The sequence below is a fragment of the Adiantum capillus-veneris genome, chromosome 12, assembly GCF_014529385.1.
Source record: "Adiantum capillus-veneris isolate H3 chromosome 12, ASM1452938v2, whole genome shotgun sequence".
Classification (NCBI taxonomy): domain Eukaryota; kingdom Viridiplantae; phylum Streptophyta; class Polypodiopsida; order Polypodiales; family Pteridaceae; genus Adiantum; species Adiantum capillus-veneris.
This window is the reverse complement of record NC_140942.1, coordinates 44607502-44633710: the sequence shown is the minus strand read 5'-3', so window position 1 is coordinate 44633710 and position 26209 is coordinate 44607502. Positions and strand designations below refer to the sequence as shown.

Genomic DNA, 26209 nt, shown 5'->3' with positions numbered 1-26209 from the left:
TTCAAATACTATGCATGCTTAGAATCATGTTTGTGATGACGACGTCTCTCAAACACCAAGTAGAATTTGTCACTCTACTTGGGAGAATGAAATGGACTAAAGAGCAGACATGCTTGCGGCAACTATGTTCCCAAGCACCAAATGGATTAGTCATCCATCTTGGAAAGATGTTGTGAGTAAAAAGGGATCCTCTACCCGCTAAGTAAGATTGACTAATGACTAAAGCTTTATCTCTTCTACCTCATAGTCGAGGACGACTATGACTCAAGAGAGAGGTAATGTCATAAAATCTAATATCTAACCACCCCAAAGTTTTCTCATATTAAACTGATCATTTAATGTGGGAGAATAAACGGGAACAACGGTCAGGATATAGACATGTGCTTATAGATCTATCTCAACACGGGACCAATGGTAAAGGGGTCCAAATGAGAGATGGTCTATCAAAGAGCAAGGCTAACCAATGGAGCAGAAAGACCTTAGGGTTAGCTTGATTGAAGACCTCCAATAGTTAGTGTTAAAAGTCCTTGGACCTTAGGTAAGCTAGGGATGTGCTTGAGGTGGGAACCTAGTCCAAGCTTGAGATGCTTGTCATGCCTGATGATTGAGATGCTTGAAGTGCTTGAGGATTGAGATGTTTGAGGTGATTGTCATGCTTGAGATGCTAGGGCTGTACTTGAGGATAGAACCCAGCCCAAGCTTAAAGGGCTTAAGGGCCAAGCTTGTGGTGAGAACTAGGCCCAAGGTTGAGGGGCTTGAGGCGGCACAAAAGTCAAAGCAAATCCCTACAAGGAGGGGGAGAGCCATACAAGAAGGGGGGGTGGTTGCTTGACCACTCTCTCCCCCAAAGGGCACCCCTTGCCCAAGAGGCAAGTAGTACACATGTCAAGCCCCTAGCTAGGTTATCCTCATGGTGTGCCTAAAGCCTATTGGTTGGCCACCCAAGGGGTCCAATGATAAATTAGTTAATTTAATTAATTGTTTTACCATTTATCAAGCCCTCTCTCTCAAAGAGGAAAGGGGGACACTTGTCTCAAGACTACCCTTGTTGCTTGGTATGACTCCTGCTTGTGATTGGCTAGGCTTGGAGGGGTCCAATGAGCTTCAAGCATGAGCTACAAGGGGGGATCAAGTAGGGGGCCTACTTGAGGGGTATACTCTCCCACACACACTCATTGTATGAAGTGCAAAGTGCAAGAGCTCCCTCTCCTTCTCCAAGCAAGTAGAGAGGACATAGGTTGTGGCTCCGTCTGCAGTGTGACGGCTTGTTAGCGTGATATGGGCAGTAAAAATGCATCTGCCATATTTGGAGCAGCCACGTGTGAAACTGCTCAATTATGAAAAGCAAAAGTAATGGAATGGTAAAGTAGAGAGCAGACAAATTAACTAGCTAGTGTGCTTCGTTCGCGTCTCCACTATGGCGAGTGTATCTAATGCGACTACAACGCATGGAGCCTCGTTAGCGCGTGTGCTGAGCTCCCGTGTTCAGCTCCTGCTGCACAATTCATCTTTCTCCAAGGTAAGATTACTGTGTGTGTGTGTGTGTGTGTGTGTGTGTGTGTTTGTGTGCGAGAGAGAGAGAGAGAGAGAGAGAGAGAGAGAGAGAGATTCTGCTTTTTACAGATTGCTCGCTCTCCTGTAGGCTTGGCTTGCAAGCAGTTGCATGTCAATCTTACCATTACAGTTGTGAAGGCTCAGCCTTTTACAAGCATCAGCCATAGCCGGCCTAGACTTGCATTCGCATCATTAGGTCAAGCTGGTCCTGTTGCCAACTTTGCCACGGAGATTGCAGAGAAGGTGGGCAGTCAAAAGGAAATGGATCCAGTTGTCTCACCTGAGTGGCTTAACTCTCGTCTCAGTGAGTCCAACATTAAGGTGGGATGCTCTCATGTGCAAAAAAAATTTATTTTTGTATGATCCATGATGTGGTTGCTAAGAATGGCTAGAAAATCTGAACACAATGCATAACATAGTTCATAAAAATTGTTGTATTCTCTCAAAAGAGACTCTTTTCTGTCTTCGTCTGTATGTTCATGAAAAACTGTGAGCATGTGAATAAGGACTTTGAGTGCCATAGACACCTAAATTGATTTTTAGGAAGCTTATTGTTCTCAAGCTTGAGAAGGCAGAATTGAGTTTGACAGATTCTTTGATAAGGAAACTACTGAATCGTTCAAAAGGCTTGAATGACGAGCTACTTGTGTGACTCTAAGACTGATGAGTTTCTCAGGACTTTAATACAGTCTAAGTGAAAGATGTCATGAGGAATTAGAATAAGGAAAGAAATACCTCTTGATGGGGTCGAATACCAAATCTAGTTTTGAATTGGTAAGGCAATATTGAAATTATGTTTAGTTAAGGTTTTAAGTTTCCTCTCAAGAAGGAACCAGTTGAACTCATCATTGAGCGAGATTTGAGATTTCCCCAGATTCCCAGGGCAGATAAGTCAAACCACTATAGTTGACAACCTTTTATAAATGAGGGATGTTGCTAAATTAGCTTTATCAAGAAGAAATATAATTCTAAATCCCCCCGCGAAGTGCACGGTCCGCTCTCAATGAGTGAAAAGAGGCACAAGGGGAGGCTGGACAAGCCCTTCTTTCTTGGGATTCCTGTCACTCTTCATAAACACGATTAGGAATCGACACGCCCAAGAGGTCTTGGGTTACGTGCGACCGCAACAAGCAAAAAAAAATTATGTGGTTCTTGTGGTTGTTTCCTTGAGTGATACAGAACACTACCAAAGCTCTGATACCAATGTAAGGTGCAGCGGAATGAATGTTGAACTTTGCTCAAGATGAGTGCTCTGAATTGAGCTCAAGGTTCCTTTTACTTAGGGAAGGGAGAGCCTTCGGTTCTTTAATGAGAGAGTGCAAGTGATCACAAACAAAGTGGATGAACACTGTGAATGAAGGTGCTGAGACTGAGAGATAGAGAGAGAAGAGAATACGACACCGGAAAGTTGTAAAACCCTCCTCCAAGGGCCCCTCTCTCGATGGCGAGAGAGGTCTATGCTATTGATTGCACAAATCTGGTACAAGTGTAGATGCGAAGCTAAGTGATGCTAATGCGGAAAACTGAATGCTTCGAAGACGACGGTGACGACGACGACGAACCTCTATCTATTGTTGTGGCCTTGAATGCTGAAAACACCTGACTCCTTGATATTTCCAAAAAAGGCCGATTTGCTGTTGATAAAACGCTGAATTGGCTGTTGACAAAATGCTGAGTTGGTTGACTGTATTTGCTTGAAAAAAATGCTGATTCTGCTGTTGCTTTATTCACTGAATTTGCTTGCTGAAAATGCTGGCCTGATGGGCTGAAACGCTGCTGCAAAAACGCTGGATGACTTGAGGGGAATATGCCAGAATTCCTTAGGGATCTTGCTTGAGAGAGAGAGGGAGGAACCTGCTGCAACCTGTGCTTGTGTTCTCCTTGCTCTTCTGCCAGAAATGCTAGCGCTAGAGATTGCTTATATATTAACTTATGCAAATTGCCCTACCCAATTCCCAACAAAAGTCACTTAAAAATAATAAGTGAAAATTTTCAAAACTAGGGAAAATAGGTTCTGTGCATTGGAAAATGCTCCTGATGGATTCTGATGGTAATGCTGATGATCATGCTGTGTGCAACCAGAGGATATGCATCTACTCTAAGTGCTTGGGTATGCACGGTCTGCGAACAGACTCACAAAAGTGCTAGAACACTTCCTAAGCTAGACTGACTGGACTGAACTGAACCCTTGTCATGCTGTAGCTTGTCCACGGACACATAGGGTTGGATGTGTCACGTGACAGCCACGGTGGGTGCTTCATAAGTTCTTCAAGTTGGTCAGTTCAGTTTCTCTTGTCCACTCTGCCATTTCTCTTCCAGTTGGTCATGCCACGCCATCACTTTGTGACAGAAATCACATAATTCACATAATTGATGCAACAGTAGTAAAACACCTTGCGGTCGGTCTGGTTCCAGGGATCGACTATTGCTTGTGTAACAACCGGTATGAAGTACCAGATCCAATAAATAATAAGCCAATGGAAGAGGTAGAAGTCATTGACCTAGAAGCAGTAGTCGAGGATGCCCAAATAGTAGAATAATTGGCGTTGTCAGGGTCCATAAACCAATCCCACAAGTCGGTCGCCATAAGAATAACCATGATCTTTATCTTCCAAACCGTAAAGTTGGAACCATTCAACTTCTCCACTGGGTGGAAGATAGACATCCAGTTGGGTGTGAGCTTTGTTGCCATAGAAACATGGTACGGGGAACGGGGTCTGGATGGCAAAAGTTAGGAATGGGGTTGAGGCTCGAAACGGCAGAGAATTTTTTTGGGATTTTTTAAAGCTACACTTATGTACATAGTGCTAAGAACACTATGAATTGAATTGCACCAAAAAAGACAAGAAACAAGACTCATAATATTAAGTGAATCTATTCTCTCATGTGTCGTGTCGATTCTCGGTTGGGGTACCCAAGCCTGTTACAGTGGTATGAGAGCATCAAGCGTGTGCTTTTCTCAAAGCATGCCGGTCTTATCAAAGAGCAAACATAGCACTTGGGCAATTGTTATTGAAGAATCTTCGTGTCTCGACTCGGCACTTATTAGCCACTCGCACCCTTACTTCATCGCGTATCGGGCGCACTCCCGTCTTCATCCCTCTGTCTTACAGGGCATAAAGCCATTAAGAATCCCAGATTCATATGGGTTCTCGTGAAGAATCTGATGGAGATAACACCTCTCAACGGGAAGGTGAAAAAAAAGTTGAAATCCGGCGCGAGAACTGAAGAAAAGAATGAAGATTTGGGTTTAAAAAAAATTGGTGGAGAAGTTCGCTAGAGAAGAATACAAGTGTCAACTGCAGGTTGACACGTCTGAAAAGATTGATTAAGTATGCTAGAAACCCGAGATTTGCAAAACACTTGAAGAATTACCCGATTGATGAGATTCACTCGAGATGGCGTGAGGCCGTTGATTTTCCTTCCAAGACGAGATGAAAGCTGAAAGGACAAACGAGTGCAGAAAAGCGGAAGCAAGTGGAAGCTTTACTCGCAAGAAGAGCTGGAACAGAACTGTTGACTAGAAGATGAACCAGATACTGGAAAGGACACTGAAAGGAATACCAATGTACTGAAAATCTGGTTGTTTGTGAACTAATAACCGGAAATAGGAGCGAGGAACTCGCTTCTGTATGGATTGGGAAGCATGGAGCTGGTTATCCACTCTTTTGCAACAAGGTGAGCCATCTCCTTGCCTGTTTTGCAAAAGAAATCAAGGATAAGAAGGTGAGATCAAGAGCGACGATAGCTCAAGAATGAATCGGATATCCTTTCGATTCGAGATAAGAATGATGGATTTGAATGAATGAATGATGACGCATGTTGAATGATTCTAGTGCATCAAGATTCCCATATGAATGAGATGACTGGATATTGTGGTGAGCGCATCAAGAGTTTCTGCGGGATGAGATGGCTACACAAGTATCTAGGTGCATCAAGACTTCTAGACGGATGAGATGACTAGATGATTGAAACACTGTGTTCAGTATGAACTAAGTGTGTGAATGAAGAACTTTGAAACAGGAATTTCCCAAGGTAAATCTCATTTATATATGAGATTAATGTTGTTTGGAAGAACTTGCTAGTTGTGTGCAGATGACAGGTGAAGTCGATGATGATGAATGCAATTGGAAGCAATGACCGCTCCAAAATGAATTTGATAAGTATTATTTTGAATTAAACCAATGTGGTATGGAAGAATCTGCTATTTGCGAAAAGATTAGAGGATTTAGAAAAAAAAGAAAGAAAGAAAGAAAGAAAGAAAGAATGAGATGAGGATGACTTTGGAGCAGTGATAGCTCCCGAATGAATTTGAAGAGAAAGAGAGCGAGGAGATACTCGTTTCGAAACAAATATTGACTTTCCAAGACAGGAAAAAGAAAGGTAAAGTGAACGGCGGTTCTTGTTAAGACCTTTGGGCATTAAATGCGAAATGGATGGAGGAGTTCTAGCAGATACTCCTCGGATTTGGAACTTTACATCAACGCTTTTGGTCTAGCAGTGGCTATTCCAAGAGTTCCCACAGATCAGTGGGTTGAATCTGGTGCAGGCGGGACTGCACAAGAGGGGAGTTACTCCATTCCTTTGTCACAGATTACCTCGATGGAATAAGGTCACTGATTTCCCTTTGGGTTTCAGGGATACTGATTGGCTGATAGTATTCTGTTGAATGACTTTATGAGAGAAGTACTTCGACATGGGATCCCCGAAAATGATTTCTCGCACACGACAATGCTTGAGGCGAATGACTACTTGCACACGATAGTGCTTGAGTCGAAAATCTCTATAGACACGATCGCAATATAGGATTAGTTAATCCGACATCAGTGAGGTCCGGGATGGATCTCGATGCGATTACTAAATATGTTGCTGGCAGTCATGGTCTGAGATTTGGAATGAATCTATGTGATGTGGTCTGAATGAATTTTTCTGTGATTGATTTGTCATGTGATGTCCTATAATGTCATGTGCAGTATGCGACTGTCGTCTTTGTACAAGTGCTAGATGTGTCGTGTCTAGTGCGTCGGTGCTTAGAGTCAGTGTCTGTTGAAATGGTTTATGGCCTTTGTCTGTTTTGCAAGCGTAATCGAGGGCGATTACAATTCTTTCAAGAGGGGGGTATGCCACAAATTGATGACGTGGCAGTGCCACCCGGACACACACACACGGTAGTTTGATGATGTGGCAGACAGTACGGACGTCTGCAAATGGCTTTGACAGGTTGTACGGCACGCTGACGTGACAGTTGTACGACGCTCGTGAAACGCGCTGACTGAACGGATGCTGCTGACATGGATGGCAGTACGGAATTCCGCAAAAAAACCTGGACTGCTCTTGGCAGTTTTTGAAGACCAGTTGCTTTTGGGAATTGAAGCTTTTGAGTACTGCTTATGTGGCTCTGCTTTTTGCATCCCTTTGTAAGAATAAAAGGACCCTTAGGGGCCTTACTTCTGAGAGCATCTGGACGCAGAGTCTGAGAACACAGGACCCCTCAAGATTTAATATAAAAAGAAATACCAAAAGGGGCGCCAGGTTTTGGGGCCAATGCCTTTGGGCACGGAACTACGCCGGGCAGTGTTGTCTTGAATTGAACTGTGATCTAAAGTTTTGAAGTGTTTAATTGAATCTCTCTGGTGTCGCGACAAATTCTAGACTTGGGGTGCCCAAGCCTGTTACATCCACTAATATACCTTTGGTATAAGTGGGCTTTGAAGTCTGTTGTGCATGTTCATCTAGCTGCCGAGTCCGTGATCTAAAGAAGTCAGTGATCTCCCTATGTAAATGTCTCCCACTGCCTGGTCTCCTCAAGAGACTCTCCCTGTGTTTGCGCAGCTCTAGCAAAAACAGCCCTAGGCATCTCTGATCCTGATATCTCATGACTCTAGCCAACGGTCCAAAGCCTCTCTGAACAGACAGTGAAAGCGGCCTCGTATCTCATAGTATACCGGACAATGACAGATGTGATGTAACTCTATCTCTGGCTCTATATGACACAATTGGCATATCTAGTATCCTCGCTTCTGCTGGTACTCTCCTAGGTACTCTCCTAAATCTGCTAGTCTCAATCTCTAGCTGATGCGATGATGTGCGCATCTGACCATTAGCACATCGTATCCCATAGGATGAATGAGTGTCCATATAGACCGGTCTAATCACATATCCATCTTTTGTTAGTTGGAGAAGATGCTTTCTATAAAAAGCCATCTTTGTGCCCAACTCTTGTACCAGCTGTATCCATGTGCTTCTTGTATCCAACTGAATCAAATCCTAACGTGTAAGTCTAGTGATCTCTGTCTGTGTAAGAGAAAGGAAGGGTGCATCCAAGGAGTACTGGAATAGGGGCAGTCTATCCATGTTGAAGCCATGTGACTGAAATCATGATGTCATCTGCCCATACCAGCATGCTGTGTCCCCCTGTAGCACTAGCTGTCGGGATGACTCAAGTGCTAGCCGAGTATATTTGTCTCTGGGGAGGTCCCATAAATGATGCCATAAGGAAATTGATCTAGTAAGGGCCTCGACTACGAGAGGGGGGGCAGCTAGCTCGGCTCGAATAATCTCATGTGGCGCTGAGGCCTTAGCCTGAATCAGCGGAGAGATCATAGAGACTCGAGGCCTCTGCATAGATCTCCATCCATCAGTGCTACCAAATCTTCCGTGGTGGTCTACTGAGGGTCCCCAAATCTGAGCCCCATAAACCATAGCTGAAGCCACTAGAGTGTCAAAAACCCACGACTTTGTTCGAGGATCTTGAAACTGAACCTGCAAACACATCTTCTCCAATCCTCCCAAGGTTGCATAAGCTCTCGTCAATCTAGTCTCTGCCTCTCTCCTCAATGAAAACACCGGTCCATTGAAGACTACCTCAAGATACGTGTATGCATTTGTTTACTCCACCGTCTCTTGGCCATGTGTAAAAGTGGGTGATGTAAAAGTAGGTGCTTACCTCTTGGCCCACTGTGGTGTGGTGTTAAACACCATAACCTTGGCTTTCCCAGATTAACACACAATCCACTATCATGGGCAAATGTGTACAAAACAATTAAATGACGTTGCATTCCCTCCGGGGAGTCAGAAATCAACACGATATCATCAGCATATAAGAATTTTGGGATCCATGTCCTTGCCAACTGTGCTCCTCTATCGCCGTCCCTCTTAATGTAGTCAGCAATCTCATCCACATACACCCAAATAGTGTAGGAGATCGCGGGTAACCCTGTTTCACCCCAATAGTGGAGTGAACCAAATCAGATATCCCCTCTGGAGTGCATACATGGCCCATTATTGACTTGTATAGAGCCATGATCCCCCAGATCAACTCTTTGGGTAGCCCCATCTCCTGCAGTCTGCGCATCAATCTAGCTGAAGGCTTTGCGGAACAAAGCACCAATAGAGATGTCTCCCACGTGATCTCCCCTCCTCAATAATGGCTCTGAGTGTCAGAACATGATCAAGAGTAGAGAAACCTCTCCTGAAACATGCCCCACTATTGACTTGTATAGAGCCATGATCCCCCAAATCAACTCTTTGGGTAGCCCCATTTCCTACAGTCTGCGCATCAATCTAGCTCTAGGCATTGTATCGAAGGCTTTGCGGAAGTCCACAAAGCACCAATAGAGTTGTTTCCCACGTGATCTCCCCTCCTTAATAATGGCTCTGAGTGTCAGAACGTGATCAAGAGTAGAGAAACCTCTCCTGAAACCCGCATGTCCTGCTGCTCGTACACCCTCTCTCTCTGTCCATCTACTCAACTGCTGCTCAAGGATGGATGCGTACAACCATGCCAATGGGTGTCCAATCATGATAGCGCGGTAATTCCCAGGCTCCATAGGGTCCCCTGACTTGAAGATAGGTACGATAGTGGACCGGGTAGGCCCTCGCACATGGTACGGTTGAACATCACTACTAGAAGCTCTGCAAGCAGATCTTTTGCATGTATAAAATGCTCTTCTACCAGGCCATTGTGATCATATGCTCTCCTAGTCTTCATCCTGTCAATGGCTTTCTTTACCATCCCGGTGGTAAAGAAAGCACATGTGTGTGGGCATAGCTTAGAGAGAGAGAGAGAGAGAGAGAGAGAGAGAGAGAGGGGGGAGAGAGTTAAAAGAGTCGCTTATTGATAGCCTTTATTGTGGTGTTGGTGGTTGTGCTTGTAGACATGTACCTTGTCTCATCACACTTCTTTGAAAGCTGATTCCATAAGAGTTTTCTTTGGAGGTTTTCAAGAAGTCCCTATGGAAGAAGATTGTTGATGAATATGTGCTCTATGGGATCATGACCTTTCATTGCTCTACTCGAATCTAATGGCTCCTACCTTGATATCATTTCTCTTAGAAGTTTACTGCTCAAAGAGGGCATCCACAAAAGGCAACACGTCTTTTCTTGTACGGATATGCTTTAAGTCCTTAATAGTTCTTAAAATGCTATTTAGGAGGGTCTCAAATAACTGTGTGAAAGGTATCTGTGTGGAATACTAGGTTAGTGGTGATTTGCAATGTAGATTGTGATCTATCTGAGAGTTTTGCTGGCGATGTTGCTTGTATTAGCATAGGCTGATTCTACAGGCTTTCTGTCACAAAATGATGAATCATGACGTGGCCATGCTACCCGGACACACACACACACACACACACACACACACACACACGCGTGGCATACTGATGACGTGGCGGAACAGTACGGACTGCCCGCAAATTGTGCTCACAGGCTGATTGTGAGAGTGCACATGTGCGGAAGCGTGAGAGAGGAGAGGAGAGAGAGACAGTATACACCAAAACGCTATGTGTAGGAAGAGGGTGTGATGAGCCCCCCATGACTACCATGAGCAGAAGAGCCTAAGTACAATCAGTATATGATGGAAGCGGGTATCCCCTTGGCCCTATAAATAGGTGCCCAAGGGGAGGTAGGGCAAAGCCTGGGAAAATCCTCCACGACCCAACATAAATGATATATGGAAATATATATGTGGGCGCTCGGACAAGGTGGGCGGCCAGCCCCAAACTCGGGCGGCTGGACCAAGTACACCCTAGACTTGGATGGCCAGTCCGGAGACATACTAGCCGTGCGAGTATGCCCTAGACCTATGTGAAGCAGCAGAGTGGTGTAAGTCTAACACCCCCTCTCAGCACTTGATGTTGAACAAACCGCATGAAGCCGAAGATGTGAGGCAAATGATGAAGATGTTTGCTGTGATGTCCACTGAAGGACAATACTTCGCGAGTGTAGCAGCAGTCTGGGGTGTCCCAACCGTCGAGAGATCTCCATGGTAAAGTGCCGTCACGAGCAGTGTAGCAAACTGCTGTACTCCGCCCATACAGGGTGAAGATAATGCATGAAGGTCCCGAACTGAGTGTGAAAACAACTCCTTGTTGTAAAAGAAGTGCCAATAGACCTTCAAGTGTCCTACCCAATAGGATCTGTGGGGTCTCTAGTCAAACCGTCTGGAAAAAATGGAGAAGCTGTCACAAACTGGTGACGTGGCTGCCCAGTACACACACACACACACCCTCCCTTGGCAAGGACTCCCGGAAAATGCAGGCTGAATGCTGACGTGGCACTGCCGTACGATTCTCCGGAATTTGTGGCGAAAAACGCAGCACGTTTTGCGGAAAGGCAGCCACATGGCAGCAACGTACAGACGGCAGCTTTTGGGCCTGCTTTTTGGCTACGCAAGGCATAAGAGAAAGGGAGAGGGAGCTTTTGCTTTATTTATTGCAAGGCTTTTGATTTACAACTTTTGGGGGTCTGCTCTTGGCATCCCTTGTAAACCTTTATAAGTGTGGGTAGGGCTCCCACTCTGCAGAGCATCTGGACGTAGAGTCTGAGAGTGAGACCCTCCCACTCCCTTGTACTTTTGAGTTGCAGATTAATACAAAAAGAAATACCGAAAGGGGCGCTAGTCTTTGGGGCCAATATCTCTAGGCGCGGAACTCCGCCGGGCCGTGTCGTATCAATTGAATTGTTTTGAAGTGAATTCATGTCGTGTCGCGGTAGAATCTTGACTTGGAGTGTCCAAGTTTGTTACAGCGGTATCAGAGCACGACCGATTTCTCTTCTACCGAGAAATTCGATCCCCTTTATAGTGACACTTATGGATTCTGACAGAGATCAGTCGACTTCCTCTGCATCTAGAGATGCAGGAAGAGATCACGAAGAAGATTCTCACAAGGAGTATGGCCCGCCTCGGCCTACTCAGGCAGAATTTGCAAAATTTATGACCCAGACCTCCTTAGACGAGGTGCACTCACAATGGCGGCAAACCACAGAACCACCCCTCAAACCAGCACTCAAGAAACCTCCTACTCCAAGGATGTCTACAGAGCAAGAATTAGAAGAGGTGGTTGATACATGAATTTCTCAACTTTTTGACACGTAGAACAAAAGCTCAAAAGCATGACAAAAAGCAAAAGAAAGGAACTGACTTCCCAGGTTATTTGGGTCATCAATCTGCTTTTACCTTGGCAAGAAAGCAGAAAAAGCATGTCAGATTTGAAGGAGTACCCAATTCTTCTTCTTCTTCTTCTTCTTCTTCTTCTTCTGGCAGTTCTTCTAGCTCTTCTGACTCGAGCGAAGAAGACAGAAAAGGGAAAAAGCGAAGAAAAAAGCAAAGCTTCCGAAAGGGCAAGAAAAAGGCAAAGAAGCCTAGATTTCCCCCAGTTTTTGACAATTCTACAGAAGACTTGTCTTCAGACAGTTTCAGACTCCGATGATCACAGATTCTATGCAAAGAAGAAGAATTTCTATAAAGCCAACCAATATGACTTTTTGGAGGATAAAAGCAAGAAAGTCTGAGAGTGTAAAGAAGGTGGACAGTCAATTAAGTTTGACACGTTTTCTGGATTTCGAGATGCTTCGAAGGCTTTGGCCTTCATACAGCAGTTTGACATAGCTTTCTCTGGAGGACATTACTCAGAGCACTCCAAGATTCGGAGGGCCACCTCTTACTTCAAGGGAAATGCTTGACCTTGGTGGTCCACTCTTCTGTTGAACAAGAAAGCGCCAGTTAAATGGCTGAAATTTAAAAGGCTTTTTATTTCTTCTTGGTTGACTCGAGAGTACGAAACGCGACATATGAACTGCTTGGAACCATCTTCGGATGACCAAGAAAGATTCATTGGACGCATATTGCGAGAGATTCTGGAGCTGTTTTCTACTAGCTTCTTCATTTAAGAAGATCTCGCTCAAAGAACAGATTGAGTGGTTTACCTTGGGAGTTCCTACAGAGATCCAAGATCATTGCTTAGAGCAAAAGTCAGATTCCATTCAGGAACTGATGAGTCATGCAAAATGGGTTTTTTCCATTCATTCAGGCAGTTTGACCTACCCCACAGATGAAATCATGACGCAAAGGACCGAAGAGACTTCGAACAATGAAAGTAGAAAGAAGAAGAGCAACCGAGAAAAGAAAGAAAAGGATGCACGACCCAAGCTCACTCTTCGAGAGAGAACTCTCTACATCAAAGAGAGGAAGTGCTTTGGATGCGGGAAAACTAGACACATCTCCGTGAAGTGCCCTAAAAAGGCACCGAAAGAATAGAACGACAAGGATGAAGATAGGCCTGAGGGTTCGAAAGCAGCTGAGGAACGTGGACGAAAAGGCAAGATGAAAGCAGGACTGGTTCCAGATTGCATAGGTACTGACCCAAGCACGATTGACGAGAGTACAGCCGAGCTTGGGGCAAAATGAAAGACCAAGAAGCCCTTATTTTCTTTGATGGAGGAGCCAAGGCCAAGTTCATTTCACCTGAATTGGCGGCGCGGCTCGAGATCACACCCGATCGGATGGGACCACTAGCATAGGCAGTTCTAGCGGCACCCAGCAGGGACGTGGCCATTACACTTGTCATTGGAAAACTTCGGTTGCATTGTCAAGGATATTTGGGGCACGAGGACTTCTACATAATGCCCTTGGAAGGTTGGGATGTCCTCCTGTGAATTCCCTGGTACCATAAGAACAACGCCGTGGTCGACTATCGGGCGAGAAAAGCGACTTTGACTACAGAGAAGGGCCGAACTATTGTACTTGATGTAAAACTTAAGGGCGAGTCTGCCCCTATTGTATCGGTTTTGGCCGTTTTCAAATTAATGAAATCCAGTCTATTTGTTTACTCGATCTTTTTGAAAGAGTTGAATGACGAGAATAGGACAAATATGTCTGAACTAGAGAAAGAACGCCAAGATTTTCTCCACACTCATGCCGATTGCTTTTTAGAGGGCCTACCAGGCGAGTTACCACTAGCTTGTCCTGAGGATCATACTATTGATCTGATATCTGCAAGCACACCTCCGAACCGGCCACCTTACCGTGAGCCGAGCCCAAAACGAAGAAATTATGAACCAAGTGAAAGACCTCTTGGAAAAGGGTCTTGTCCAGCTTAGTATTTCACCGTACTGCTCTCCAGTGTTGTTGGTTTTGAAGAAAGATGGATATGCATCGATTATAGAGCTCTCAACAAAATCACCATCAAGAACAGATTTCTGATTCCTAGGATCGATAATATTCTTGACCGACCTACAGGGATCCTTGTGTTTTAGCAGGATCGACTTGAAGAGCAGATATCATCAGATCCGAATCGCGCCGGGAGATGTCTACAAGACAACTTTTCGGACAACTTTTGGGTTATTTGAGTTTTTAGTGATGTCTTTTGGCCTAACCAATGCTCCTGCGACATTTAATGGGATGATGGACAGGATTTTTCGAGAGTACAGACTATTTGTTGGCACTTTCTTTGACGACATCATTGTTTTCTCCAAGGATGAGGCAGAATGTAGAGAACATCTGCTACAGGTCTTTCTGGCATTACGAGATCACAAGTTGGTGATTAATGCGAAGAAAAGTAAATTTCTCCTACCCGAGATACACTTTTTGGGACACTTGTCTTAGCAGCAGGACTGCAGATGGACCCGGCCAAGATAGAGACTATCCGTGATTGGCCCGATTTGAAGAATGTCCATGAAGTTAGAAGCTTCTTGGGCTTGTGTTCATACTACACGCGGTTCATTAGAAAGTTTGCAGAGGTTGCTTCCCCTTTGCATATCTTGACACAGAAAGGAGTCCCTTTCTTGTGGGGACCCACAAAGGTGACTGCCTTTCAGACGTTGACAGAGAAATTGACTACAGGACCAGTTTTGACTTTGTCGGATTTGCAGAAGTCATTCGAAGTATATTGTGATGCTTGTGGTGGTAGTCTGGGTGCGGTCTTAATGCAAGAAGGCCATGTCATTGCCTACGAAAGCCGTTTGTTTTCAAGGCCGGAATTGACAGCACAGAAAGAGCTTTTGGCGGTTATCCATGCTCTTACTCAGTGGCGACATTACCTACTCGGAGCGGATTTTACTGTCTTCACAGACCATCAGAGTTTACACTACTACTTGTCACAGAAGCAGCTATTAGAAAAGCAAATGCAGTGGGCGAACATCTTGTCACAGTTTCACTTCCAGATTGTCCATGTGTAGGGAAAGAAGAATTTGGTGGCAGATGCTTTGTCCCGGAAGCCGTCGGTTTTGGCTATTTCCGCGATACATCATAGGAGCTTCGAGGATATGGTCGATCAATATGCCACAAACACATATTTTGCAGATATTTTCACTCGGATACCGAATGGGGAGATAGTAGCGGGATATTCCATTCGGGATGGCTACTTGATGAGAAAAACAATGTTGTGCGTTACACGGCCGTTGAGGGAAAAGGTTTTAACCGAATGCCACTGTCCACCTTTCATGGGTCACAGCAGCATAGCTACCACCTTGAAAGGTGTGGAGAGATACTTCTTTTGGCCGGGACTCAAGAAGGATGTGGACGATTTTGTACGCAGTTGCTTGGTATGCCAGAAGGTCAAGTTTGACAGGCATAAAGCACAGGGATTGTTACAGCCTTTACCCATACCCACCCGCCCCTGAGAAAGTATTGCAATGGATTTTACTTTTGATCTCCTGAGAACACAGAGTGGTCACGATGGTATCTGGACTGTTATTGACAGATTTAGCAAGCATGCTCATTTCATTCCAGTGAAGAAAACAGTCAAGCCGGACCACTTAGCGAGATTGTTTATGGCCCAGATCTTCAGATTACATGGCATGCCTGATACGATTGTCTCCGACAGGGACCCCAGATTCACGAGTTTGTTTTGGAAGGCTATTTGGGAGAACATTGGCACGCAGTTGCAGTTCTCGTCATCTTTCCACCCGCAGACTAACGGGCAATCAAAGATTGCTAATTCAGTGGTACTAGATTTATTGAAGTCGTACATCTCGGATCAGAAGACTCAATGGGAAAAGTATTTACCTTTGGTGGAATTTGCCTACAATAACACGATACACTCTTAGATGGGGAAGGCGCCATTTGAGATTATTGAAGGTGCTATGAAAGTTCCACCCTTCCTAAGCACGAAAGATAAGATTTTTGAAGCCGATGAGTGCACGCGTGACTTTGACACGGCTTTTGCCAAGGTCCAGGAGGCTTTGCAGAAATCTCAAGAAAGACAAAAAAAGGAAGCAAATTGCCATCGTCGCGATTTGAAATTGAAGGAGAACGATTGGGTGCTCTTACGTTTTGAGAAGGCACGCTTGAGGAAGAAAAAGGGAAAGGAGAGGCTTTTTCCAAAGCTTAGTATGCGATACTACGGACCTTTCCAGATTTTCGAAAAGATAAATGATAGTCTCCTTTAGACTGAAGCTGCCCGATACTTAGAGAATTCACAATACTTTTCATATGAATCTCTTGAAGCCTTTTAAAGGCGATGTGCCCAAAGATGGGAAGCCTGATGAGCAACCCAAAGTGGAAGAAAACGAGGAGATCTTTGTTCCAAAACAGATATTGGCACATAAAGACAGAAAGGCTAAGGGTAAAGTGATAAGGCGGTTCTTGGTTAAATTCAAGAACTATCCTTCATTGGATGCGAAGTGGATGGAGGAGGAGAGCAGATACTCCTAAGATTGTGAATCTTTACCTTGAGGCATTTGGATTAGCATAGTCTATTCTAAATGGAACCCAAAACTCAGCTTGGGCGGAATCTAGTGCAGTGGGTATGCACATCATGTGATGTGACTGTCGATTGGTACATGTGCTAGATGTGTGTTCCTAGTGCGTCAGTACTAATAGTCAGCAGACAGTTTATGGCCTTTGTTTGTTTTGCAAGCGTAATCGAGGGCGATTACAATGCTTTCAAGAGGGGGGTATGTCACAAACTGGTGACGTGGCTGCCTAGTACACATACACATACCCTCCCTTGGCAAGGACTCCCGGAAAATGCGGGTTGAATGCTGATGTGGCATTGTTGTACGGTTCCCCGGAATTTGCGGCGAAAAACGTTGTGCCTTTTGCGGAAAGGCAGCCACATGGCAACAGCGTACTGACGGCAGCTTTTGGGCCTGCTTTTTGGCTACACAAGGCATAAGAGAAAGAGAGAGAGCTTTTGTTGTATTTATTGGAACGCTTTTGATTTACAGCTTTTGGGGCTCTGCTTTTGGCATCCCTTGTAAACCTTTATAAGTGTGGGCAGGGCTCCCACTCTGCAGAGCATCTGGACGCAGAGTCTGAGAGTGAGACCCTCCCACTCCCTTGTACTTTGAGTTGCAGATTAATACAAAAAGAAATACCACAAAGGGCGCCAGTCTTTGGGGCCAATATCTCTAGGCATGGAACTCCGCTAGGCCGTGTCGAATCAATTGTGAACTGTGAACTGTTTTGAAGTGAATTCCTGTCATGTCGCGGTAGAATCTTGACTTGGAGTGTCCAAGGTTGTTACAGAAGCCCAGATGGTGAATCCCTGGCACAAGCCCAGGTGGGCTGAAAACAAAGAAAATAGCAGGTATTGCTGGCTGAAAACTGTCGATCTGAAGAGGAACAAGACCGGCAATGCACTGGATACAAGGTCGTATGTCGTAGGCAAGATCCAGGTGGGCAAAGCTGAATGCTGCCCCCTTTGCTGCAAAAACACAGCAGCTGTCCAAAAACGCAGATGGCAGCCAAAAACGCTAATGGAAGGAGGCGGTTTTCCACAACGAAGTTGCCCGAAAACAGTAGCGCTGGCAGCCTTGATAAAAAAACGCCAGGTATAAATGCAAAAAACGCAGTTTGAGATGAGGTCCTCTGCTACAGAAAAACGCAGATTTCCATCGCTTGCCTGGTGCATGCAAAAACGCTGGCAGATTTGTGCTCCTTTTACAGAAACGCTTGTTGTTGTTGATCCCTTGGGTAGAGTGCATGTTGCTGAAGGTGCGCCCTCAACGCTGGCAATTGATACCATGTGAGAGTGTGCGTGTGCGGAAGCGTGAGAGAAGAGAGGAGAGAGAGAGACAGTAGACACCAAAATGCTATGTGTAGGAACAGGGGGCGATGAGCCCCCCATGACTACCATGAGCAGAAGACCCTCAGTACAATCATTATATGATGGAAGTGGGTACCGCCCTGGCCCTATAAATAGATGCCCAAGGGGAGGTAGGGCAAAGCCTGGAAAAATCCCCCACAACTCAACATAAATGATATATGGAAATATATATGTAGGCGCTCGGACAAGGTGGGCAGCCGGCCCCAAACTCGGGCGGCCGGATCAAGTACAGCCTAGACTATGGGTGGCCAGTCCGGAGACATACTAGCCGTACAAGTGTGCCCTAGACCTATGTGAAGCAGCAGAGTGGTGTTAGTCTAACATTGATGACGTGGCAGCCATAGTTACAGGGAATGGCCATTTTCAGGTCTCCGTTCCGAATCCCCGTTCTGTGTTTCAAACGTGAGTATCCGTAACAGGGAATGGCATTTTATGCCAGTTGCCGTTCCGCGTTCCCCGTTCCGATCTCCCATTCTTGGTAACTATGGTGGCAACTCCGTAAATTGCGTTGATAGCATGTACGGAATTCCGCAATTCATGATGATGCTTTTTAGGGCACATTTTGGAGCCAATTGCTTTTGAGTTTAACTGCTTTTGGGGCTCTGCTTTTGGCATCCCTTGTAAGAATAAAAAGACCCAAGAGCCTCACTCTTGAGGACATTTGGACGCAGAGTCTAAGAGCCGAGGACCCGCGGGAGTTGTATTTTGATCAAACATTAATATAATAAAGATAAAAAAATATCGAAAGGGACGCCAGGTTTTGGGGCCAATACCTCTGAGCACGGAACTACGTCGGGCCGTGTCGATCAAATTGAACTGTGATTTTAAAGTGTGAAGTATTTTAAGTAATTCTCTCGTGTGTTGTGTCGAGATCTCGACTTGGGTGCCCAAGCTTGTGACAGTGGTATCAGAGCTTCATGCGTGTGCTTTTCTCAAAGCATACCAGTCCTACCAAAGAGCAGACATAGCACTTGGGCACTTCGGAAATTGTTATTGGAGTATCTTCGTGTCCCGACCCCGGACTTATCAGCCACTCCCACCCTTACTTCATCGCTCTATCTTATAGGGCATAAGCCAAGAAGAATCCCAGATACACATGGGTTCTCGTGGAGAATCCGACAGAGATCAACGGAAAGGCAAAGAAAGTTGAAATCCAGCTCGGGAACTGAAGAAAAGAATGAAAATTTGGGCAAATTCTTCGATAGAGAAGTTGGCCAGAGCGAAGTACAATCGACAACCAGCGTAACCGCGAAACGTTTCAAGGCCGAAACGTTTCACCTTGAAACACGACGTTTCACCACGAAACGTTTCAGTCCAAAATGAGAGCACAGTGAAACGTGAGACCGAAACGTGCCTTTAGCAACTTTGAAACTAAAACTATGGCAACTTAATGTTAGTGAAACGACTTGTGTTTCACTTGGTGAGCGAAACGTTTCAAGGCCCGAAACGTTTCACCTGTCCTAACCTGTCGAAACGCGTTTCATGGTGACGCTAGCGACAACTGCAGGTTGACACGTGTGAAAAAATTGATCAAGTACCCACCTAAAGAATTACCTGATCAATGAGATTCACTCGAGATTGCGTGAGGCCATTGATTCGCCTCTTAAGACGGGATGAAAGCTGAAAGGACAGACAAGTGTAAAAAAGCCAAAGCTTTAAGAGTTGGTTACAACTGTTGACCAGAAGATGAACCAGATATTGGAAAGGACACTGAAAGGGATATTGATGTACCGACAATCTGGTCGTTTGTGACAGATAACTGGAAATAGGAGCGAGGAACTTGCATCTGTATGGATTGGGAAGCATGGAGCTAGACATCCACTCTTTTGCAACGAGGTGAGCCATCTCCTTGCATGTTTTGAAGGTGAAATTGAGGATGAGATGGTGAGATCGGGAGCGACGAAAGCCCAAGAATGGATCCGTCGATTCAAGATAAGAATGATGAATTTGAATGAATGGATGATGACACATGTTGAATGATTCTAGTGCATCAAGATTTCCATATGAATGAGATGACTGGATAGTGTGGTGAGCGCATCAAAAGTTACTGCGGGATGAGATGGTTACACAGAGATCTAGGTGCATCGAGACTTCTAGATGGATGAGATGACTAGACTGAATGATTGAAGCACTGTGTTCAGTATGAACTAAGTGTGTGAATGAAGAACTTTGAAATAGAATTTTCCAAAGATGATTTTGATTTATGTATGAAATTAATGCTCTCTGTAAGAACTTCCTAGATGTATGCAGATAACAGGTGAAATTGATGATAATGGATGACGAATTCGGAGCAATGACAGCTCCAAAATGAACCTGACAACAATAAGAATCATGAATTTTATGAATGACTTAGTACTTTTTGAAGATGATTTTGATTTAATTATGAAACTAATGTTTTATGAAAGATCCTGCTATTTGTGAACAAATAACAGGATCAAGAATGAGATGATGATGATTTTGGAGCAGTGACAGCTTTCGAATGAACCTGATATCAAATTATGAATTTTGAATCACGAATGATTCAATGGAACTATCGTGCGCGCATCAAGAGTTCTTGCGGGATGAGATGGCCACACAGCTAGAACTGAATGATTACCACTCTGTTCAATATGAACTTAGTGATGGATTGGGATGCCCGGAAATGATTACTCGCACACGACAGCGCTAGAGTACAGATGGACTGATCACTCGCACACGACAGTGCTCGAGTGCAGAAATCTATGGACTTGATCACAATATGGGATTAGTCAACCCGACGTCAGTGAGATCTAGGATAGATCTAGATGCGATTGCTAAATATATTGCCAGGAATCCTGGTCCTAGATCAGAACCGAATCCATGGACATGATCGCGATATGGGATTAGTTAATCGACATTAGTGAGGTCCGGTGCGGATCTAGATGCGATTGCTAAATACGTTACCAGGAGTCATGGTCCTAGATTCTATGTGATGTGATTTGAATGTGATCTGACTATCATCTGATGTGATGTGATGTGACAGTCATCTTTGTACAAGTGTTGGATTTGTGTGTCTATTGAATTGGTTTATGGCTTATGTCTGATTTTGCAGGCGTAATCGAGGGCGATTGCAATTCTTTCAAGAGGGGGGTATGTCACAAAATGGTGACGTGGCCATGCTACCTGGACATACACACACGCACGTCGCGCGCGCGTGGGAGACTGATGACGTGGCGGACAGATGATGACGTGGCAGAACAATATGGACTGCCCGCAAATTGCTTTGACAGGCTGATGACGTGGCAAACTGCCTTCAAATTGCGTTGACTGCATGTATAGAATTCCGCAATTCACGCTTATGCTCTTTAGGATAGATTTTGGAGCCAATTGCTTTTGAGTTTAACTGCTTTTGGGGCTCTGCTTTTGGCATACCTTGTAAGAATAAAAAAGACCCAAGGGCCTCACTCTTCAGGGAATCTGGACGAAGAGTCTGAGAGACAAGGACCCACAGAAGTTGTATTTTGATCAAGCATTAATATGATAAAGAAATACCGAAAGGGGCGCCAGGTTTTGGGGCCAATGCCTTTGGGCACGGAACTACGCCGGGCCGTGTCGACCAAATCGAAGTGTGATTTTAAAGTTGTGAAGTATTTTAAGTGATTCTCTCGTGTGTCGTGTCGGGATCTCAACTTGGGGTGCCCAAGCCTATGACAGTTTCTCAGGTTTAATAGCCTGCTTGTGTTTTGTGCAGGTGGTGGATGCTTCGTGGTACATGCCAAGTGACAATAGGAATCCTTATCAAGAGTACAAGGTTGAAAGCTAATTTTTATGACAGCTTTTGAAATAAACAAGAAATTATTTAGTTGGTCGTTTGGTAATATATGATCTGTCTTCTCGTAGGCTTGCCACATTCCGAAAGCATTGTTTTTTGATGTTGATGGTGTGGTGGATCCCACTTCAAATGTGAGTAACACTTCCAAGCGACTTTCATTTTAGCATCTGCTGTCTTCCAGGGCTGTTGCTGAATAAAGGTGTAGTCCAATTGATAGTGATTGCTAGCATAGACGCTATTTCTTGCTTCTTTTCAATTGCAAGTGGCTGCATTCGTGAGTTGACCGGGCTCAAAACTGGAAGCTGACTATATGCTTTACAAACATGGTTTTACAGCTGCCACATATGCTTCCAACTGAAGATGCTTTTGCTGCTGCTGTTTCTGCATTGGGAATCCGAAATACTGATACAATAGTTGTTTATGATGGCAAAGGGATATTTAGTGCAGCAAGGGTGTGGTGGTAAGTAGCCTTTGAGACTCTTTCCTACCAAGTGAATATCGTTGTGAACCCACTTTTGCTCGAAGTTCGTAGGGACTGATTTTCAATCCACATTAGAGCTTTATAAGTGTTTCTCTTTTTCGATTACTGCATCTTTTTCAAGTAATCATGATCACTTTATTTCAATGCGTGTGCGTGTGTGTGCGTGCATTTGCTCATCTAAACGATAACACAAACCTGTGTTTGCAATCTTGATTCCTTGTGTTTGGTCTCTTGCTATTAGGGGTACATAAGAGGGCAACCTATTTTGTCATCTTTGAGCTTGAAGTTTCATCACATTGTGATCTATCTGCTACATGCAGAGCATTTTTTACATACCCGCTTTTGGTATACTGGTTGATTCATGGTGTGTGTGTGTGTGTGTGTGTGTGTGTGTGTGTGAGAGAGAGAGAGAGAGAGAGAGAGAAGAAGAAGAGAGTTTTAATGTCGTGATCACTTTATTTCAATGCGTGTGCGTGTGTGTGCGTGCGTTTGCTCATCTAAACGATAACACAAACCTGTGTTTGCAATCTTGATTCCTTGTGTTTGGTCTCTTGCTATTAGGGGTACATAAGAGGGCAACCTATTTTGTCATCTTTGAGCTTGAAGTTTCATCACATTGTGATCTATCTGCTACATGCAGAGCATTTTTTACATACCCGCTTTTGGTATACTGGTTGATTCATGGTGTGTGTGTGTGTGTGTGTGTGTGTGAGAGAGAGAGAGAGAGAGAGAGAGAGAGAGAGAGAGAGAGAGAGAGAGAGAGAGAGAGAGAGAGGAAGAAGAAGAAGAAGAAGAGAGTTTTAACGTCGTAGGAAACTATCCCAAGAGACCTTAAAGATCTAGCCGAGGAGGAGAGTTGAACTCAAGACGAGAGAGAGAGAGAGAGAGAGAGAGAGAGAGAGAGAGAGAGAGAGATTTTATTAAGGTCTTCAAAAGGCATAACTTGTCTATGCGACAAATCAATGTACATGTGTGGTATATCCTCTATCATCCCGAAAAGGAAAGACTAGCTAGTTGATAAGCTGGTGCTAGGACTGTATCTGAGGTATACAATGAGTGGTGGGTGGTACTATTTAGTCAATGCTAACTACATTGTTTATGTGTAAATCCTTGACCCCCATGACATTGTTGTGATTTCAATGCATGGACAAAGGAATGTTTTTCATGGGGGAAAACACAACATGGTTTTACTTGTCTATATGCAGGATGTTTCGAACTTTTGGCCACCAAAATGTCTTTGTACTAGATGGAGGTCTTCCGGGTTGGCGTGCAACTGGGCTCAGTATAGAAGACAACACGCCTGAAGAGTTGTTGGCAAAAATTCAAGAAGCTTCTCAAGTTGTAAAGAAAGTTTATCAAGGAGAGCAGGTACACGTAGTTATGCATATGGTTAACAAGTTTCTGCCCTTTTCTTCTCGATGCTAAGTAGATGCTACAATATCAAAGTCGTGCAACAAGAAGTTTCACTTTTCAACTCTTTCTTTATTATATACTGTTTTGTTTTTTTGTTGCCATGCCTTTTCTCCCTTCTTTGTATCCCTTTGCTTTCTTCACAGAGAAGCATCTGGCCATCTTTGCAAACACCTTACTTGTAAATTGCCATACATCATTTTTTTCCTCAGCCTTAGCTTTTTTGGCAGGTTTTGGAACCATCTTTCAAAGCAAAGCTTCAACCAGATTTTGTTTGGTCAGTCGAACAAGTAAAGAAGACTTTCTGATTTTGGCAAGCTGCTTGATCTATTGCTTTTTCCCTTCTGGTTGAAGCATTGAAAACTGATTGTGGATTACTTTTCTTAGGTAAAAGCCAATATAAATGATACAAAACGAGTGCTTGTAGATGCACGTAGCAAGGCTAGGTAGGTCAGATTGGGTCGTTTTTCATTTTGTTTTGTTTCTTTTTTCGTGTCATATATTTGTCAGTGCTTCAAGGTCTTTGTGGATCTAGTAATCTATGTAACTTTTGATGAGCTCATTTTGGACACTTTGGTTTGAATGTTAATACTAAACTAGGTTTTCTTTTTTTTCTTTTTTTCTTTTTTGCATTTGAGCTGCCAAATAGATTCGATGGTGTGGTTCCAGAGCCAAGAAAAGGCATAAGGGGGGGTCATGTTCCAGGAAGTAAATGTGTTCCCTTTAACGAAGTAAGTCGTGCAACGTATGCATCTTGAGATTTGCAGGAAAGTCTCTGATGAACATTAAGCATTCATTTAGGTTCTCAAAGACGGTGGAACACTTCTGGAGAAAGAAGAGCTAAGAAGTAAATTTGACAAAGCAGGTATCTTATTTCATTTTCTGCTTGCATAATGTTATGTAGTGCAATTGTTGTCCGGCTCCAAAGAAGACTGGTGTGATATTATCTCAAAGAACTGATTGATTTCTAGACAAAGATGGGGTTCCAAAGGACATTACTCCTCTGTGAATAGCAATGGAGGGTTTTTAATACACAAGATAGTTCTCTACTTTGATGTCTACACAACCCTGTAGACATTGGTTGTCGAGAATGCTCTCTCTTATTATTTCCACTGAGGCATGTATTCATTATGTGTTCCATTTCGGTCTTTGACAGGGGTTTCCTTGACTTCTCCCATTGTGACATCATGTGGCACCGGAGTTACCTCCTGCGTTCTTGCATTGGTGAGAGAGATTCAGAGAGAGAGAGAGAGAGAGAGAGAGAGATTATGCCTTTCTGTATTAATATCTTGAGTGTTAATGATGTGCAGTCTATTTTCAACTTTGATGGTTTTACCTCATATCTGCTTCTGGCACATTCAAGTTTTGAAGCCTGCTAACTTGATGTGATAACTTGGTGTGACAGGCACTTCATCGCCTTGGAAAAAACGATGTCGCAGTATATGACGGTTCTTGGACAGAATGGGGAGGACTACAAGACACCCCCATTGAAACATCTTTTGTATAATCCACTCAAATTACTGAATGTCAAGGGGATTGTATGTCCTCTCAGAAAAACTACGATGCATAACTCACCAATTACTCAAAAGCAAGCCCCATTCTGTACTCATGGTTGAGCTTCCACTTTTCCTAAAGGAAAGCTGATGATGAAAAATAAGGGAGAACATATCAGGTTTTGTCGATTTGAAGTTTTATGTAAAATATGCAACTAGCAAGTGTAGTGCAAATATGGGCAATAGGGTACATTCTCAAAGCAAGCACTCTGATCTCCCTCCCACATTGTATCCTAATGTTTCAACATGCAATCTAGATCATAGTCAATCGCTCGCTAACATTAAATATAATCTATAACCAAATAGTGTGTTTTGCTTGACAACTGCGTAGACTATCATTGTTGCACAGTAAATGTGTCTTGTGAGAGTTTGCAAGCATAGATATTCATAATGGATGGTGGCACAAAAGAAGAGCTGTATTACTCTCTACATAGGAAAAGGCATGAAATATACAAAGGCTCCAAAATCAAGGTTTCTTGAAAGGGGAAAGCTCACAATACATCTACCCTTCCATGTTATCCTTAGTGCAATAGTAAACATCATAGCAAAAGAATCTCCAAAGGTTGCATGGCAAAAGCATGAATAGTGTTTGGTAGCATGCCATGCTCATTTAAGCTGTATCAGCAAAAAACAGGAGACATGTTGGCACCATCTCACTCCCAATTGTGTGTGTGTGTGTGTGAGAGAGAGAGAGAGAGAGAGAGAGAAGAAGAAGAAGAAAAAGAGATACTAAAGATTAAAGAGGGAGAAAAATAAAACATACCTTTGAAAAGTACTCTGTTGTACATGGATTGAAATTTTGCCAAAAGGTAGTGCCAACAAAATTCACACCCTACCTACAAATTGAAGCAGCCAACAAACCGCATAGAAGGTCACAAACCACTCGGCACAAAGTCCTTACCTCATAATGTGCCCTCTTTTGGCAAGAAATCCCATTCAACACAAAGCTCCCTCGAGGAACCCCAATCCACTCTATTAGAGGCTTGCTCAAAGTAGAGAAGCAGATTAGCAAGGGGTTCTCCAAATCATGAACCCAATAAAGTAACCTCATGGAAAGTAAAAATAATGTTCAGCATGCATCAATCTTGAACAA

General features: G+C 44.0%; 1 protein-coding gene across 1 annotated transcript; it reads left to right on the top strand.

Moving 5' to 3' along the window:
* Positions 1–1360: 1360 nt before the first annotated feature.
* On the top strand, positions 1361–25299 carry MST1 (mercaptopyruvate sulfurtransferase 1). The gene is made up of 12 exons (XM_086525119.1): positions 1361–1519; positions 1624–1875; positions 21592–21651; positions 21741–21803; positions 22008–22132; positions 23359–23521; positions 23794–23853; positions 23951–24009; positions 24213–24294; positions 24365–24428; positions 24720–24787; positions 24969–25299. The coding sequence occupies exons 1-12, from the start codon at positions 1418–1420 to the stop codon at positions 25068–25070; spliced, it is 1200 nt and encodes a 399-aa protein (XP_086381245.1). The 5' UTR covers positions 1361–1417; the 3' UTR covers positions 25071–25299.
* Positions 25300–26209: the final 910 nt, after the last annotated feature.

Bases quoted from the DNA above. Each gene is read 5' to 3' on its own strand.
- MST1 (XM_086525119.1), top strand. From the start codon at position 1,418: ATGGCGAGTGTATCTAATGCGACTACAACGCATGGAGCCTCGTTAGCG. The intron at 1,876-21,591 runs GTGGGATGCTCT...TGTTTTGTGCAG, and splicing joins TCAGTGAGTCCAACATTAAG to GTGGTGGATGCTTCGTGGTA. The intron at 23,522-23,793 runs GTACACGTAGTT...CTTTTTTGGCAG, and splicing joins AAGTTTATCAAGGAGAGCAG to GTTTTGGAACCATCTTTCAA.